Genomic DNA, 14,899 nt, shown 5'->3' with positions numbered 1-14,899 from the left:
AGCGCAGAAGCCCAAGCGAAAATTCAGTTTTTTGTTAGTTTTTCAGGTTTAATGAAGGGCCCGGCCCCGGATAGGATTTTTACAATAAACAAGTTTTGCAGCAATTGAAATACCGTAAAATCTGTATTTGAAGGGCCCCCTTTAATAGAAGGGCCCTCCAAGAGGGGTTTGGAAAAATAGAAGGGCCGGCCCTTCTTAATACAGGTTTTACAGTATGTTTTTTTAAAAAAAATGTTTGAACACATAGAAAAATTATAACAGACGAACGAACGAGAGGGAAAAGTATACAAAAGAAAAATGAAAAGATCCCAAAGGAGGAACAAACTGAAACAACCATTCTGTTCGCCGCGAGTCTCTCTTTTATATGTTTCAGAAATGTGTGGGAACCGTATGCGGGAGAGTTGTACCTTGCCAAGAAACAAAAGAAAATTCATCATTAAAAACGATTGCTCCTCCATGGACAACTTCAATTCGATCAACGGTCCAGCCACATCTCTGAGGAGTCTTTGAGCATATTTTTGAAAGTTTCTAAAATACAAAAGTTAACTTTGAAAAGTTTAAAAATACCCAAATTTCCATACCGAATAGCTCTCGAATTCCCTCCAACTCCTTCAATATCCAAATCATTTATTCGAATTCCAATCTCGTTTGAGAGCACAACAAACTGAAATTCGTCAATTTTTAAAAATATTCATTTTCGAATTCCAACCTTTTCCGTAATACACGACTTTCCGAAAATCTCAACTGTTGCCAGAATCCGTTCTAGTCGATACACACTTTTCCAGCAAATTCTGAACCTTTTCATCTGCTGATCCAGCTCTAAATATCGAAATTCAAAAGAGTGAATAAGCAAATAAGCCATTGTCCTTGCTTGTCTTTTCCAGTGAAAAATCAATTTCGATCTAGAAAATCGATTATCGATTTTGAGATTATTGGTTTTTTGAGACGATCGAATCAACCGAAGGCCTTCTTTGAATTTGGCGATTGGTCCGAGACCAGCCAAGCGATGTGCTTCCATTTTCGGAAGTTCGAATTTGAATATTTTGTAAATTTCCATATGGATAGAACTGGAATTCTCAGGGGACAGGATTGAACGTTGGTAGAATTGATACTGGAAATATTGAATTGATTTTTTGGAGAAAAAAACAAATCACCTCAGTTCTCAACTGATCATCGCTGAGTTTGAATGAACTCTTTTTTGGCTCTAATTCATCATTCTCCATTTCATCCAACTCTTTGTCATCCACATTTTTATCAACTGCTGGAAGGTGTTATATAGTTCGTGACAGGGTAGCTAAAGTTTGCAACTGCGTAAGTGGAATTTTGGATAGCCTAACTGAAGTTCACATACCGTAAGCACTAATACATGGCCACCCAAACCTATCTTTGAGCTTATATATTAGGTTGGAAGGAAAGTAACTGTACAATTTTTAATCCGTGAATAACACAAAAACTAGAATTATCAAAGATTCACAGTATGCACCGTCGTGGTCCACGACATGTTGGCAATATTCAGGTAACTTGTGGATACCATTACTCCGGAAGCCAGCTGCGAATCAAAGCATACCTGGAGTGCCGTTTTTACACTGTAAAATAATTTTCCCTTCAGATGACGTTGCATATCTCCGAATAACCAATAATGAAAGTGTCAAATCTGCAGTTTAAGGAATGTGAAGAGCCGTCCATCCAAAGAGTCTTAGGATTGAATTGACTTTCCTTAAATGATGCGAGATCCTAAGTTCCACGGAAAGTCAAGTAAAACCTGGGTCGCTTCAGCTGGACGTTCCTCCTTTACGCCCTTCCAACTCCTGATTTGGCCCTTTCATCATTCATTATTAGGAGATATGCAACGTCATCTGAAGGGAAATAATTTAACACTGCAGATGTGATAAAATGTGGACTCAAAAAATACTTTGAGTCGCAGCCAGCTGGCTTTTGGAGGTATGGTATTCACAAGTTGCCTGGATGTTGTCAACATGTCATGGACCGCGACGGTGCATACTGTCAATCTTGGGTAATTCTTGCTTTCGTGTTATTCACGAATTAAAAAATGGACAGTTACTTTCCTTCCAACCTAATAGGTCGGTTCCTGTGAACTATTTCAAAAAGTGGTTAACTGACAAAACATTCTATGAGAAACATTTTGTCAGTTTATCACTTTTTCGTATATTTTACTAGAATTGAGATACATCAACTCAAAGTTGACGATTTGGGTGGCCTTCTATTAGTTAGTTTACGGTACATAACTGAACACCACAACAACTGAAATGCTCGACTTCGTAGCTTTAGATTTTCAAAGGAAAAGTTTCAAAACATCTCTACCAAAGATCCACCACGATTTTCTATTAAAAGCGTTTCCAAGATTTCCGGTAGCGATAACACTGAAGAAAAGTGAGTGCTGATGTTTAAGAGTCTAAGCAAACTACACACAAAAAATGCAATTTTCAAAATCAACTACCATCCAAAGTCATTCCCATTTTCAGGCACTTCTGAAATCGACAATAACGGCATGAATTCCTGAAATTCGAAATTTTTCATTAAAAAAACATTATGTGCACCTTCGAATCATGTTTAGACTGCATTTTGTCTTATTTTTAAGACATTGGTAGACCAAATTCAGTTTGACAACTCGGCGAAAAAATACTGCACATGCGCGGCACGTCATAACGCCGAAATGTTTTCCATGGGCTGGATAACTGCAGATTTTGCAAATGGTCGGAGAAGATTGAGGAAAAATTGGAGGGTAATTGTGAGGAGTGCCGGTCATATAGACGTCTTTTCACCTGGAAATTAGAAAACGTAAAGAGAAGGTTTTTTTTTGGAAAAATTGAAAAATCAAAAAGGGAATATTCAAAACTACAAAAAATATGAAAGCAAAACCTAAAATGAATAGGCTCAGATGTGAAAATTAGGTACCATTCTATTACAGGTTTTATGGTATTCAAAAATAAAAAAATTCCAATAGTCCTGGAATTTCAGCAAATTTCAAAAATAATAAAGAGTTTAAAAATTCAAAGAAAAAATTTGTTTTTGAAACTCCAAAACTCAATAAATTCAAAAATTCTCAAAAATCACAAATTGCAGAAAAACTGCAATTTCTAAAACTATCAGATATGTATAATTTCCGAATAATCCAAAAAAATTCGAAAATTCAATATTTCACAAATTTCGGAAATTCCAAAGAATGGAGAACTTCAAAAATTCAAAAACTCCGAAAATTCCAAGTAATACGGAACTTTTAGAAAATGTGAAAATGCTAAAAAAACTAACAAAGTTATCAATGACAAATTTTCAAACAAATCGAAAAATCCCGGAAAACTTTTTTCAGGAGTTGACAATTTTAAAATGAAAAGAAAAATCAAAAAATGACATATTTTCGTCTGGTACTGTATTTTCAAAAATCTAAGACTAAACTATCTTTCGTACAACGTGTCTTCTATTGATCATCCTCCTTTTCGGAAAAATATTCTCAAAGATTTAATCTCTGTTGGGATGTATGCCCGTGTTGTAGTTTATGTTTTTGAAGTGATGTATCTTAAAATTTTTGTGACAGGAGCTGGAAAGTGAGTTCGCAACGATTTGACGGGAAATGGGCGATAAATGAGCAAACGGATGAATTGCGGATGAATAACGGATGGTTCACGAACGAAAAGCGAACAAGAAAGGAGAGTACAACAGGTGGGCAATCACCCCTAAACTTTATAAGCGCAATCCTTGCAGAAATATTCCTTGTGACTAAATTCTTCTCAATTGACATTCAGAAGATCTTGTAAAGATTAGAAACAGTATTCGGAGGAAAACACACAAAAGCAAGGGCAAAGAAGAAAAGCATCAACACACAAGTCAATACACAAAATACAGTAAAAAATCAGAATTTTAAATCAAAGTTTTTGAAAAGATGTTTTAAGTAAGCGATCATTATACAAGAGATCACAGTTTCGCAGAGAGATTTTTGAAGATACGGATCATTTTTTCGCAGATCTACGTAGAACTTTGGTGGTGGAATACGAAAATTTTGTAGTCGCCAAGAAAAGGTCGAATGTTCAAAATTGCTTTAGAGTTTGTGACAGCGTAGCTCGATCGTGTAGCTGGAATTCCCGACCTGTAGTTAAATATTACAACCACGTAGCTGGAGTTCACAACCGCTTAGCTGACAGTCACAACCGCGTAGCTAGAGTTTTTGACCGCATAGCTGGAAGTTTCGAGCGCACATCTCACATCCATGCAGCTGAAAACCAGGACCACGTAGCTGGACTGTTCGAACATGTCGCTGGAATTCACTACCGCTTACTTTTAGCTGACAGTCACTATCGCGTAGCTAGATCACCTCGCTCAGTCTATATGAACTGCAAATTTCCTTAAAAGAACAAAATATCTTCAATATCTTTCCGTCAGATCACCCATAACGTATTTCGTTGGACACCCGATTTTCCAACGTTTAGCAGATCTTATCTTGAATCTCTACAAAAGACAGAAATCGAAAAATCATGTACAGTGTTTTTATAGGATCTTCTAGGAAAAAAAAGTTTAATCAATATTCACTCTTCCTCCTCTTATCTGCTTGATTTGCCACACTTCCAGACTTCGATTTTGAAGAAACGCTTATCTGAAAATCTTAGATTTTAAAAAACCTTTCATTAATTTTAAGCTCACCACACTGGTATCTTTTTTGGTAGAAACAAGAAAAGAAAAAGTGTCTTCCACTGCTTTTCTGTACTGCGTAGAAATGATAAAACAAATTAAACAATGAGTTGACGAGTTGATTGCCGGAAATATTTCCCAAATTGAACTCATATCGGCAGCGAGCATGCTAGAACTCTTTTTTTGAAAATTGTTAATTGTTTAGAAAAACAAACTCACTAAAACCCTTGGAACGTATCTGATGAGCTAAGTACAACATAGAGAATTCCGATAGGACATTCTGCAATAATCGATGCAGCTGTCATGAGTGTAATCATTTTTGTGGTATGGTCCGGTTTGGTACTGAAATTTCGTTGAAAGTTGAAAGTGGAGCTCAGAACCGCGTAGCTAGAGTTTTCGGTTCTTTACGACGAGGAGGCCCATGAGAAAAAGGGGGCCCATAGGTAAACACGTGGACTAAGTTAAGAATTACCAGTTTTTTAAAGTTTTGTGACTGTTTCGATTAAAATTTCGTACTTTGCGCTTGTTTCCGTACAAATTTATCACTTTGAAAAATATCAGTTTAGGTTGGTTTTTTGCATGAAAAATAGTGTGTGAACAAAAAAAGACACAAACTGAAAATTTCAAAAAGTGCTGAAAAATGTTAAAAGTTTGAAACCTTCATAGAAACATCCAACCCCCCCCCCCCTTTTGACCTATATATTTTCTGTCAAATTGCAACTCGCGATTTTTTCGCCCAACGTTTAAAAGTTTAATCCTCAGCCAACGAAAATTTGACACGTTGCGCAGTGATTTTTCACGTTCACTGGGGCGAGTTTTCCGACAAGGCTGTTTGAAATAGCGTGCCCCCCCCCTTTTGTCTCATGTCCCCTTTTTTCATAAAGAGCCGAGTTTTCAACTGCGTAGCTGAATCAAAACCTCACTTCACATCTTTCCCTGACAGTTTTCTCCGGTTTCTTCTTGCGATTTCCAACTCGATAATCAATAAAAATGTGAGAATAGGCAGTGCCATACATGAAATTATCTGAAAACAATTTCTACTTTTTGAACTCATAAAACTTTCGACCGCCATTAATGCTTATAAAAGCTGTGAAAATTATTAGAATTTTTCAACAATATTATTTTTTTGATTATACATAAAATTTTGATGTTGAAAATCCGTTATGTTGAAAATTCAAAAATGTTGGAAATCCAAACCTTCAATAATCCATCAATCATTGTATAAGTGCGCAATCCAAAAAATCCCCAACTTTTCCAGAACTCCTCATCAATCAACGGCAAATAAATTCTTGCCTTGAAATTTGGCGGGAATTTTGAAACGCATCTGAGAATTCGAAGTTAAAAAGTTGTTCGATAATTCAAAAAAAAAGCGTTACTCTTTAGGAATTTTGTAAGATCCGTTCATAATTTTCTCATGGGAATAACGAATACCAGTAACCCCACAACTCAACAACATACTGATAAGGATGACAATTAAACCGAAAAATGTTTCAGAAAATTTTTGAAATGTCGGACTCATGGCATTTTTGATAACCACGAAGCGAATTAATGCCATAAGAACGGCGAACCAGACAATCAGACGTCGAAAAACGTCGTATAAAGCTCGTTCTACGATGCCGAAGACTTCAAAATAATAGCTCGATGGCCAATAGCTGAAATTATGAATTTAGAGAGAATTAAATTTTCCGACAGACGAAAAAATTTGGAGCAATATTTTCAAAGACTTTGAATGTGCCTATTTTCCATTGAGAGACTTAGCATACTTCCAACCTGATCTTTGCCGGGCCCTCACGGGTCTTACCATAGTTTCTTTCAGAAGCAATATTTTTAGACCAACCAAATGAAACATGATAGAACTTAACGGGTTCTACAAAATTATAGTATTCGAAAAACGGTGTCTTGCCTATGAACAAAGTTACAAGTCATAAAGTGGCCAGACCATGTCGCGTGGGCCCGTGCCGGGCCTCTCTTTTTTGTCTGTAACTTTGTTTATAGACAAGATACCTTTTTTTTTAATATCATTTTGTTTTCGCATTACCAAATATCATCTTGTATCACTCCAATAACAAAATCCCCCACAATTCGGCTCATATTATAAAAATCACAAATCGAAATAGCCAATAAAATAATATTGATTGAACCTGTCCTCATTGATTTCCTAGTCAAAATAGTCAAATGGAAAATGTTGACCAATATTCCGATACAAGCAAAAACTATCTCTACTTTTAAAGTATAATATAAACATTTAATGAGAAAATTACCGTAATCCACTAGCACAGATGCTGTAGAGTTACTAGAACCATTGAAATGGTCAAGCTTATATTCCGGAGGCATTTAGGAAAGTTTGGTCACAAGGAAATTGATTTTATATGTGTATGGGGTAGAAAATAAGAGACTAGAGACAAAAGACAGAATGTGTTAGACCTTATAATTATATTTGGTTATTTATGGGGGAGAAAAGCTTGTTATCTGAGTGAATTGTGAAAGTTTAAATAAAGAAAATTGTTTTGGTCTTTTTTCTTGTTTGAAATTGAAAAAGTGACAAATTTTTGGGTAAAATTCTCAGATCGGGGAGGATTGTTGAATTTCGATTTCGAACTTCGAATTTTCAACTGTAGGAAATTAATTTTTGTATGAAGTTTTAAAAAATTGATGACAGTCAGATTAGGTGAACATGCATAAATCGAGAATAATTTAATTCAATATATTTTATATTTGTCAAAAAAGTACTGATAATAAATTAATAAACTGAATTAAGATGAATGAAAGCCCGAAATTCAAACTAAAGTCCTCCCAAAGCTGAAACTTGCCCTTGCACAAAACTTGTTTACCGGAACTGTTTGGATTTTCGATTCTGTAAATTTCAGTCAGGATTAAACAAAAATCTACGAACCGCTGTTGCTCCCAAGCCCCGACATTTTTTTAAAAGCAATCCTGAAAGAATGATGTATCGAAAGAATCGCCAAATTTTCAGCCAATCCATTCAGCGCACAAATAATTACAGCCAAATTCATAAGTTCTTGTCTATAATTTTTGGTAAAAACTGAAACCAATAAACCAATTGCAGGAACAATAAAAAGCAATGAAGGAATAGCAGTTTGAACAATGATCCCAACGAAAAACGTTCGTTGGTCTCGGCGAGTTCCAGATGAAATCGTTGTTTTGGGTGAAGCTAAAAATAAAAAGTATACTGTAGAAGCCACGTGGAAACCCAAGTTTCCTAGCCATTGGAAACCGATTAGAGGCAACCAGAATTTCAGAAAATATTGACGGATTTCCGGGTCCGAAATGAAAAAAAATCACGGGAAACTTGAAAAACTCTTCGGTAGGGCAAGGATCTGTTTTAAGAGCTTCCAGTTTTTTCGATTCTTCTGTTGTGGAGAAAAAAACCATTGATAATAATATAGTGAGATTTATCGATAGTAAAAGACTATGGTAGCAGATTCTAGAAACCTTTCGAGTCATTCGAAATCGATTTTGTGGCAGAGCACTGCTCCGGCTCTCGAATAAGTAGAGATAGGAACTGCACATACCTGGAAAAATAAATTTCACCTCAATTACGAGGGAACTACAGAACATAGGTCAAAGACACAAAAATATCCTGAAATTTTCATCAAAATGTGAGACGACGAGGTGTTGTGGCGCCTTAGTTGAGCTAATTTTTGAAAAAAAGGCAAACTCACACACAACTGAAAATACACCAGTGGCCAGTTGTGGGGTAAACGGTATCTCTAAAGAACTCAAAATCCCGACACCGGAAAAGACAGTAGTTGGAAGAAATACATCCGGTGTTGATAGCGTACAAACCATCAAATCGAACCAAGTACACCTTAACAGTTTTTTTTACAAAGATTACTGTAGATTTTGAGAATTCAACTCTCACCAGAAATGATTAACCAGCAATGGCAATTTCATATTTTTCATGGTTCTAGGTGTTTTTGCCCAAATGATATAAAAAGTGAATATTTGAATTGGAGATGCTATGATTTGAATCGCATGGCTGGGATATGCTACACATTGCCACGTGGCAAGCCAATTATAAGACAAATTGCACTTTGAGTGATTAGTGGAATAGTAATTTTGAAGTTCCGGGGACATTTGAATATATCTATTCGAATTTCGAAATTAACTTTTTCTGTAAGAAATAAGTAAGAAAGACTCACTTAACATTAGAAAAAAAAACTGAAAACAGACAGAGCAGTTGAAAATAACCTTTGCGAAATCGGAGATCCGATAATTAAATAATACTTAGAGGCATATAATTCAATTAAATATGAAAAGCAAAGATTTTTTCTGAAATTTCTGAAGACCATAAAAGCCTCTGGAATTCAAAAAATTTATTCCCGAAAAAAACATCCGACCTAAATTTTTTGATCGCTTGGAAAAAAGAAAAAAAAACCTCGGGGGTCGCACATACTTATCTAAAAATTTTCAGAAGGTTCTCAAAATACTCAGCGAATTGGGAACGATATAATTTCCATCGCATGGCTTGGCTAAACAGAGCCAAAAAACATTTGTTTTCAATCTTTAAAGGTGGGAGGACATGAAAAAAATAAATTGCTCGAAATTCCGTTTACATACGCCCCTCGAGGAGTTGAACTTGTAGGGGCGAGGATTGAGGGTGCGGCGCCGCTACCGACTGAGCTAAGAGGAAGCCACCGCCCGGTTGCATACATAAAGGCGAGGACGACCGCTGTACGCAGAGTGACATTAAGAGTTGTACACCGTTACGGTAGAGTGCATCGCGGGTTTGAATCTCATCTGTGATTTTTCGTTTTTTTTTCTGTTTTCATGTGGCGACATAGAATGGCCGAATAACAAGAAAAATCGGGAATAATTACCAAACATTGAAGAAATCTAGTGAAAAATTTTTCAAAAAAACTGTCGTCAAGTAGCGCGCACTGGGTGTATACACGCAGAAAACTATAAAAAAACTACGAAAAATCTCCTGTCCCCCCCCCCCCCCACTTTTAACGTCTGCGCTCTGATTTTCAAATGGTTTATGCATATTCACCTGTTCCGACTGTCGTCAACTTTTCTTCTCATTTTATAAAACAAGTACTTTTTTCCAATGTCCCCGGAACTTCAAAATTACTATTCCACTAATTACTCAAATTGCAATTTGTCTCATAATTGGCTTGCCACGTGGCAAGGTGTAGCATATCCCAGCCATGCGATTCAAATTATAGCATCTCCAATTCAAATATTCACTTTTTATATCATTTGGGCAAAAACACCTAGAACCATGAAAAATATGAAATTGCCATTGCTGGTTAATCATTTCTGGTGAGAGTTGAATTCTCAAAATCTACAGTAATCTTTGTAAAAAAACTGTTAAGGTGTACTTGGTTCGATTTGATGCTTTGTACGCTATCAACACCGGATGTATTTCTTCCAACTACTGTCTTTTCCGGTGTCGGGATTTTGAGTTCTTTAGAGATACCGTTTACCCCACAACTGGCCACTGGTCAGTTTTCAGCTCTGTGTATGTTCGTTTTCATTCTAAAATTGGCTCATGTCGAAAACCATTTTTCCAGTCCTCTGCAGTTCCTACGTCTACTTATTTGAGAGCCGGAGCAGTGCTCTTCCACAAAATCGATTTCGAATGACTCGAAAGGTTTCTAGAATCTGCTACCATAGTCTTTTACTATCGATAAACCTCGCTATATTAATATCCATGAATTATTTCTCTACAGCAGAAGAATCCGAAAAACTGGAAGCTCTTAAAATTTATCCTTGCCCTACCAAAGAGTTTTTTGAGTTTCCCGTGACGATATTTATTCCTGACCCTGAATTCAGACAATTTTTTCTGAAATTCTTGTTTCCCGGATTTGGTATTCACTCCTTTGGAAACTTAGGCTTCCATGTGGCTTGTACAGTATACTACTTGTTCTTAGCTTCTCCCAAAACAACGATTGCTTCTGGAACTCGCCAAGCACAACGAACCTTTTTCATTGGAATCATTTTTCAAACTGCTATTCCGGTTTTTCCTGGTGCCTGCAGCTGGTTTGTTAGTGTTAGTTTTCACGGAAAATTACAGACAAGAACTTATGAATTTGACTGTAATATTTTTTGGGCTGAATGGATTGGCTGAAAGTTTGTTGATTCTTTCGATACATCATCCTTTTAGGATTGCTGTGAAACAGTTATTTGGATTCGGCAAATACAGAGGTTTGTTGGTTTTTTTTCTTCTAATTCCAGATTTCTGAAATTTACAGAACCGAAAATCCAAATCGTTCCAGTACACGAGTTATGTGCGAGTTCCAGCATTGGAAGGAATTTCGTTTAACTTTGATGGACTTTCATTTATTTTTGGAAAACTATAAATAAATTAATTTTTTTCGTTTCATGCATATGCACCTGCCCTGACTGTCGTCAACTTTTTCATTAAATTTTTTTCAATGTCCCCAGAACATCAAAAATTATTATTCCACTTATTATTGTTACATTTCAAAGACTAGCATATCCCAATTCAAGCCAAAGCTGTGCAAATCACGGCCGGCCAAAATGTATAAACGTATAGATAAGAATTTATTGATTCGACGCAAAAGGTTTTAATTTAAAAAAAATCCAAATGTTCAAACAAATCCATGTGTTGTGCAGGCAACAGAATACACGACCTCATCACGAGATTCCAACAATTTTCTGGTGAATTGAGTTCTATTAGCTACGCGGATTGTGAAGCTTCCAATTGGACAAAGCTGGGAGATCATTCTGAAAATAAAAATTAACAACAAAAAATAATTTAAAAAGTACACTTCAATTCCCTCATTTATCGCTGGGAACCGGAAAAGGAGCAATTCGAACGTTTCAAAATCCGGAATCATTTTACAAACGTCTGTTAGCAATTGTACAGCAACTTCCGGATTTTCAGCGTAAAATGGGTCAACAACCAGACGATTCAAATTGACTACACGGATGGTACAGTACCCCATAATGTTCTGTTTGGAATCAAATGCCACCTCAAAAAATGGACCTGTTGAAAAGAAATTGTCCAAAGACTTACTTTTGTATAAACTTGGTGTTGTGAAAACCAAAGTTGCATTCGATTTTTGCGGTCCATAAAACAGACGGATTTGTCATAGACGTTTAGTTGATCCGGGTCTACTTCAGTCCAATTCTAAAAACCAAATTTATCTGTCTTCTTCTGAGAGGTATCAAAAAACGGTTCATTGATAAAATGTTAGTGATATTATGATAAACATTTCGTCAGTTGACCACTTTTCGATGTCTTGCAAAAGGAAACAAGATATATCGGGTTAAAAATTTTGAACTAACTTTGGTAATATATTCGTCCGAAATTTTTTCAGCAAAGTCCATTTTGCTTGGCACGATTATCAGCTTGTTATGACAATAAACTGGCATTTCCTTGAATCCGAAAATGTCGGCGTACTTTTGAGACATATCGGGCGCTGAAATTAACTGTTTTCAAGTCGACTCTTGTAATGTTACCAGCCATCAAAACGCAATTATCCTCGCCCACAATGTCCATCATTGCCTTGAACACTGGCTTTCCGTATCCTTGTCCACGATACTCCTCTTGACAGTAAAAAAGACCAATGGAGTACAATGGGTTCCCATTTCCATCAGTACATCGCGCTAAACTTCCGCCAGCCACAAAATTGGTAGAGTCGTCTGAAAAGCATGAAGCCATAGCTTGGGTTAGCGACAGCGTAGCTGGGAGTTTATAACTGTGTAGTTGGATTTCGCGAGTTTGTAGCTGGGGATTTTAAACCTCGCAGCTGCAATTTACGAGAGCATAGCTCAGTCTAAACCTGCCGTCTTCATGCGCTGCAGATTTCTTTAAAAGAACAAAAGATCTACACTATCTTTCCGTCAGATAACCCAAAACGTATTCATTTCGTTGAACACCCTGTTTTCCAATGTTTTACAGATCTTTTCTGGAATCTCAAGGGAAGAGGACGAAAGGCCGAATGTCATGTACAGTGTATTTATAGGAATCTTCCAAACAAAAAATCCTTAAAAGGCAATACTTATTCTTCCCAGGGTTTTCTTCTAACAGTTTAGCCAGCTCCTCACCTTTACTAGGATCCACCATACAAATAAACCAATAACCATCAAATCCTTTCGCATAAAATTGATAGTCGTATGGCATGTGACCCCATCCATGGGTCACAGCTGCCCAATGAATCAGTTGGTCGAAAACTTGTTGGGGTGGATTTACGACTAGCTCCATGGCTGTGTAGCTGGAGTTTCGACAGAAAAGTCAATGGAAAAATATTATTATCAATTCATTGAGAGTGGAGAAAAATTGTCAAACAAGATGCAAGTCGTAAAAAAGAGGTGACGATAAGAAAATCAAAGAATGGAGAGGAAGTGACGTTTTTTATAAAATAAATCAGAATTTGTTAAAATGTTATCAGTTAATCAACTTTGACAAGTCCGTGGTTGGTACTAGCTGAGGTAGAACTTGCCATATTTATATTTGATACTGCTCGGCTCTAAAAAAATCCATTAAAAATGTTTCCTTATTTTCATACCGAAGTGAACTTTGGTATTCCAAGAACTTTGCAAATGAACAGATTTTTTGCAGTATTTTTATATTGAGACGATAGCATCAATGCGAAGAAAAAGTGTGACATGGTGTTCAGGACAATCAATATACCATTCATGGACTCAAAACTTGTGATGACAAATCTGAAACAAACAAATCTTTCACAACAATTTTTCGAATATTTACATCTTTCTCCTATAGCTTATATTATCATAGCTACCATCCTGATAGGCTGTTGTCCAGAACAGGAGAATTCCATTAATACCTTCAGTAATCATGGAAGCCAGTGTCATGGAAAAAATCATTTTTGTTGTTTGATTGTTTTTTGTGCTCCTGAATATTTGGATTTGAGGTGTTATAAAAAACAATACCATAACATACGTTCTTTGAGAGGCTATAACATTATTTCTATTTCGTTCTGCTTTTCGAATTTCAATGACCAACAAGAGGGTGAGAATTGGGAGTATAACAGTAAGACCAATCTAAACAGGACATATTTTTGTTCAAGCTCAATATTTTGAATAGAGCTAAAATATATGAAACAAAACGCGGCAAGAGATTCAAGATGACGGTATTCGAAAAATGGTATACCTGTATTTGACACCGGCCAGCAGCGCAGCTGGCACCACCGTAACTAAGCTAGTAGCAACGCGGCACCTCCAACGTTGGGTACACAAGTTTAACACTTCAAAGGGCTTTTATGTACAAATTTACTAGTAGTTTTGCTTTCATGTCAGCCGTCTGTTTATAAAAAAAAGTACCGTTACTGTACCTTTCCACATCCGCCTATGTATTGATACAATTTGGAAGACATCATCAAGCCTGACAGAAAATATTCGGGTACTCCATACTGATATCGTGGCTCGGTGTAATTTTCTGAAAAACTACACCTGCAATTTTATTGTGTTTTAATAGTGAAAAACAGCAATATTCAACTCATCAGGAGGATACCATGGCGAATTTGCGTCTTCAATTCTGTCTGCTGCTCTGAAAAAGAAAACGGGCAAAAACCAAACAAAAATAGTTCCTAGAATAGAAGCGATTGCAAATTTTGGTTTGGAAAGTACATCGAATTTTGAATTCAACGGAAATTTGACGACTAGAACACGAACAAGTGATATGATAACACTGAGCCATGCAGAAGAAGGACGAAAAATTTCATCGGCTCTTTGGAACCAATGTTCCATGAATATTTTGTAATATCCATAAATATTGAAGCTGGAAAATTTTTCTGTTTTATTAAAACTTAGGATTCGCCAAGTACCATCGAGTTGAAACAAATATTGATAGAACTTTCGTAAAGACAATATACGCCATATTAGTCAAATCACAAACTGCAACTCCACTCATCAAATTGTTGATAGAGTTGGTCCTCATTAGCTTTTGATTGAGTACAATTAGGTGAAAAATATTTACGATTACACATGGAATGGAAATGTAAAATCTTAAATTGAAAGTTGATCCCGAAATTTGAGAAAGTAAATTAGCAAAAAAACAAATGGTAGTATCATTAATCCCAGTGAAGGCTTCATGGGGCATAGCTTTTGAATAATATAAAATTATTAACTTGATGATAAATTTTTATGAAATGAGCAACAGCTGATTTTCAAAATCTCAGAAAACACAAATCACTGAACTTCTTTCTATACCGAAAAGTGAAGAGGTGGACCAAAAAACCAACAATTTATTGTCACAAGTTTTGAATAAAAAATTACAATTTAAATGATGATTAGGGCTTTTTCA

General features: G+C 36.2%; 5 protein-coding genes across 5 annotated transcripts in view; 1 reads left to right on the top strand and 4 right to left on the bottom strand.

The window, feature by feature from the left end:
* CBG16982 overlaps positions 1–2,767 on the bottom strand; it is a gene marked incomplete at both ends in the record, with an annotated part of 3,523 nt that extends 756 nt beyond the window's left edge. Inside the window, 6 exons of the mRNA XM_002648811.1 lie at positions 272–528; positions 582–664; positions 710–1,111; positions 1,155–1,261; positions 2,459–2,517; positions 2,559–2,767. Coding sequence (XP_002648857.1) covers positions 272–528; positions 582–664; positions 710–1,111; positions 1,155–1,261; positions 2,459–2,517; positions 2,559–2,767 — 1,117 coding nt within the window. The remainder of the gene's footprint in view (positions 1–271; positions 529–581; positions 665–709; positions 1,112–1,154; positions 1,262–2,458; positions 2,518–2,558) is intronic.
* A 1,764-nt stretch (positions 2,768–4,531) lies between these two features.
* CBG16981 lies at positions 4,532–6,975 on the bottom strand (the record flags this gene model as incomplete). Its single annotated transcript, XM_002648810.1, has 9 exons — positions 4,532–4,606; positions 4,654–4,810; positions 4,861–4,983; positions 5,114–5,274; positions 5,565–5,665; positions 5,892–5,965; positions 6,018–6,293; positions 6,412–6,508; positions 6,903–6,975. 9 exons carry the CDS (start codon positions 6,973–6,975, stop codon positions 4,532–4,534), a joined length of 1,137 nt encoding a protein of 378 aa, XP_002648856.1.
* A 2,737-nt stretch (positions 6,976–9,712) lies between these two features.
* Positions 9,713–10,832, top strand: Cbr-srh-95 (the record flags this gene model as incomplete). The annotated part of the gene is given in 4 exon segments (XM_002648809.1): positions 9,713–9,927; positions 9,981–10,126; positions 10,179–10,648; positions 10,650–10,832. Coding segments are annotated over 4 exon segments (1,014 nt in total), but the record flags the coding sequence as incomplete, so codon positions are not given.
* A 387-nt stretch (positions 10,833–11,219) lies between these two features.
* Positions 11,220–14,899, bottom strand: part of CBG16978 — a gene marked incomplete at both ends in the record, with an annotated part of 5,485 nt that continues 1,805 nt past the window's right edge. The window contains one exon of the mRNA XM_002648807.1: positions 11,220–11,355. Within this exon, the coding sequence (XP_002648853.1) occupies positions 11,220–11,355 (136 nt within the window). The remainder of the gene's footprint in view (positions 11,356–14,899) is intronic.
* Positions 13,026–14,533, bottom strand: CBG16979 (the record flags this gene model as incomplete). Its single annotated transcript, XM_002648808.1, has 7 exons — positions 13,026–13,103; positions 13,143–13,299; positions 13,343–13,489; positions 13,538–13,638; positions 13,929–14,046; positions 14,108–14,374; positions 14,421–14,533. The coding sequence occupies 7 exons, from the start codon at positions 14,531–14,533 to the stop codon at positions 13,026–13,028; spliced, it is 981 nt and encodes a 326-aa protein (XP_002648854.1).

Source organism: Caenorhabditis briggsae (assembly GCF_000004555.2).
Source record: "Caenorhabditis briggsae complete genome, chrV, whole genome shotgun sequence".
NCBI classification, from domain to species: Eukaryota; Metazoa; Nematoda; class Chromadorea; order Rhabditida; family Rhabditidae; genus Caenorhabditis; species Caenorhabditis briggsae.
The sequence above is the reverse complement of the archived record's forward strand: the minus strand, read 5'-3'. Positions and strand labels throughout refer to the sequence as shown.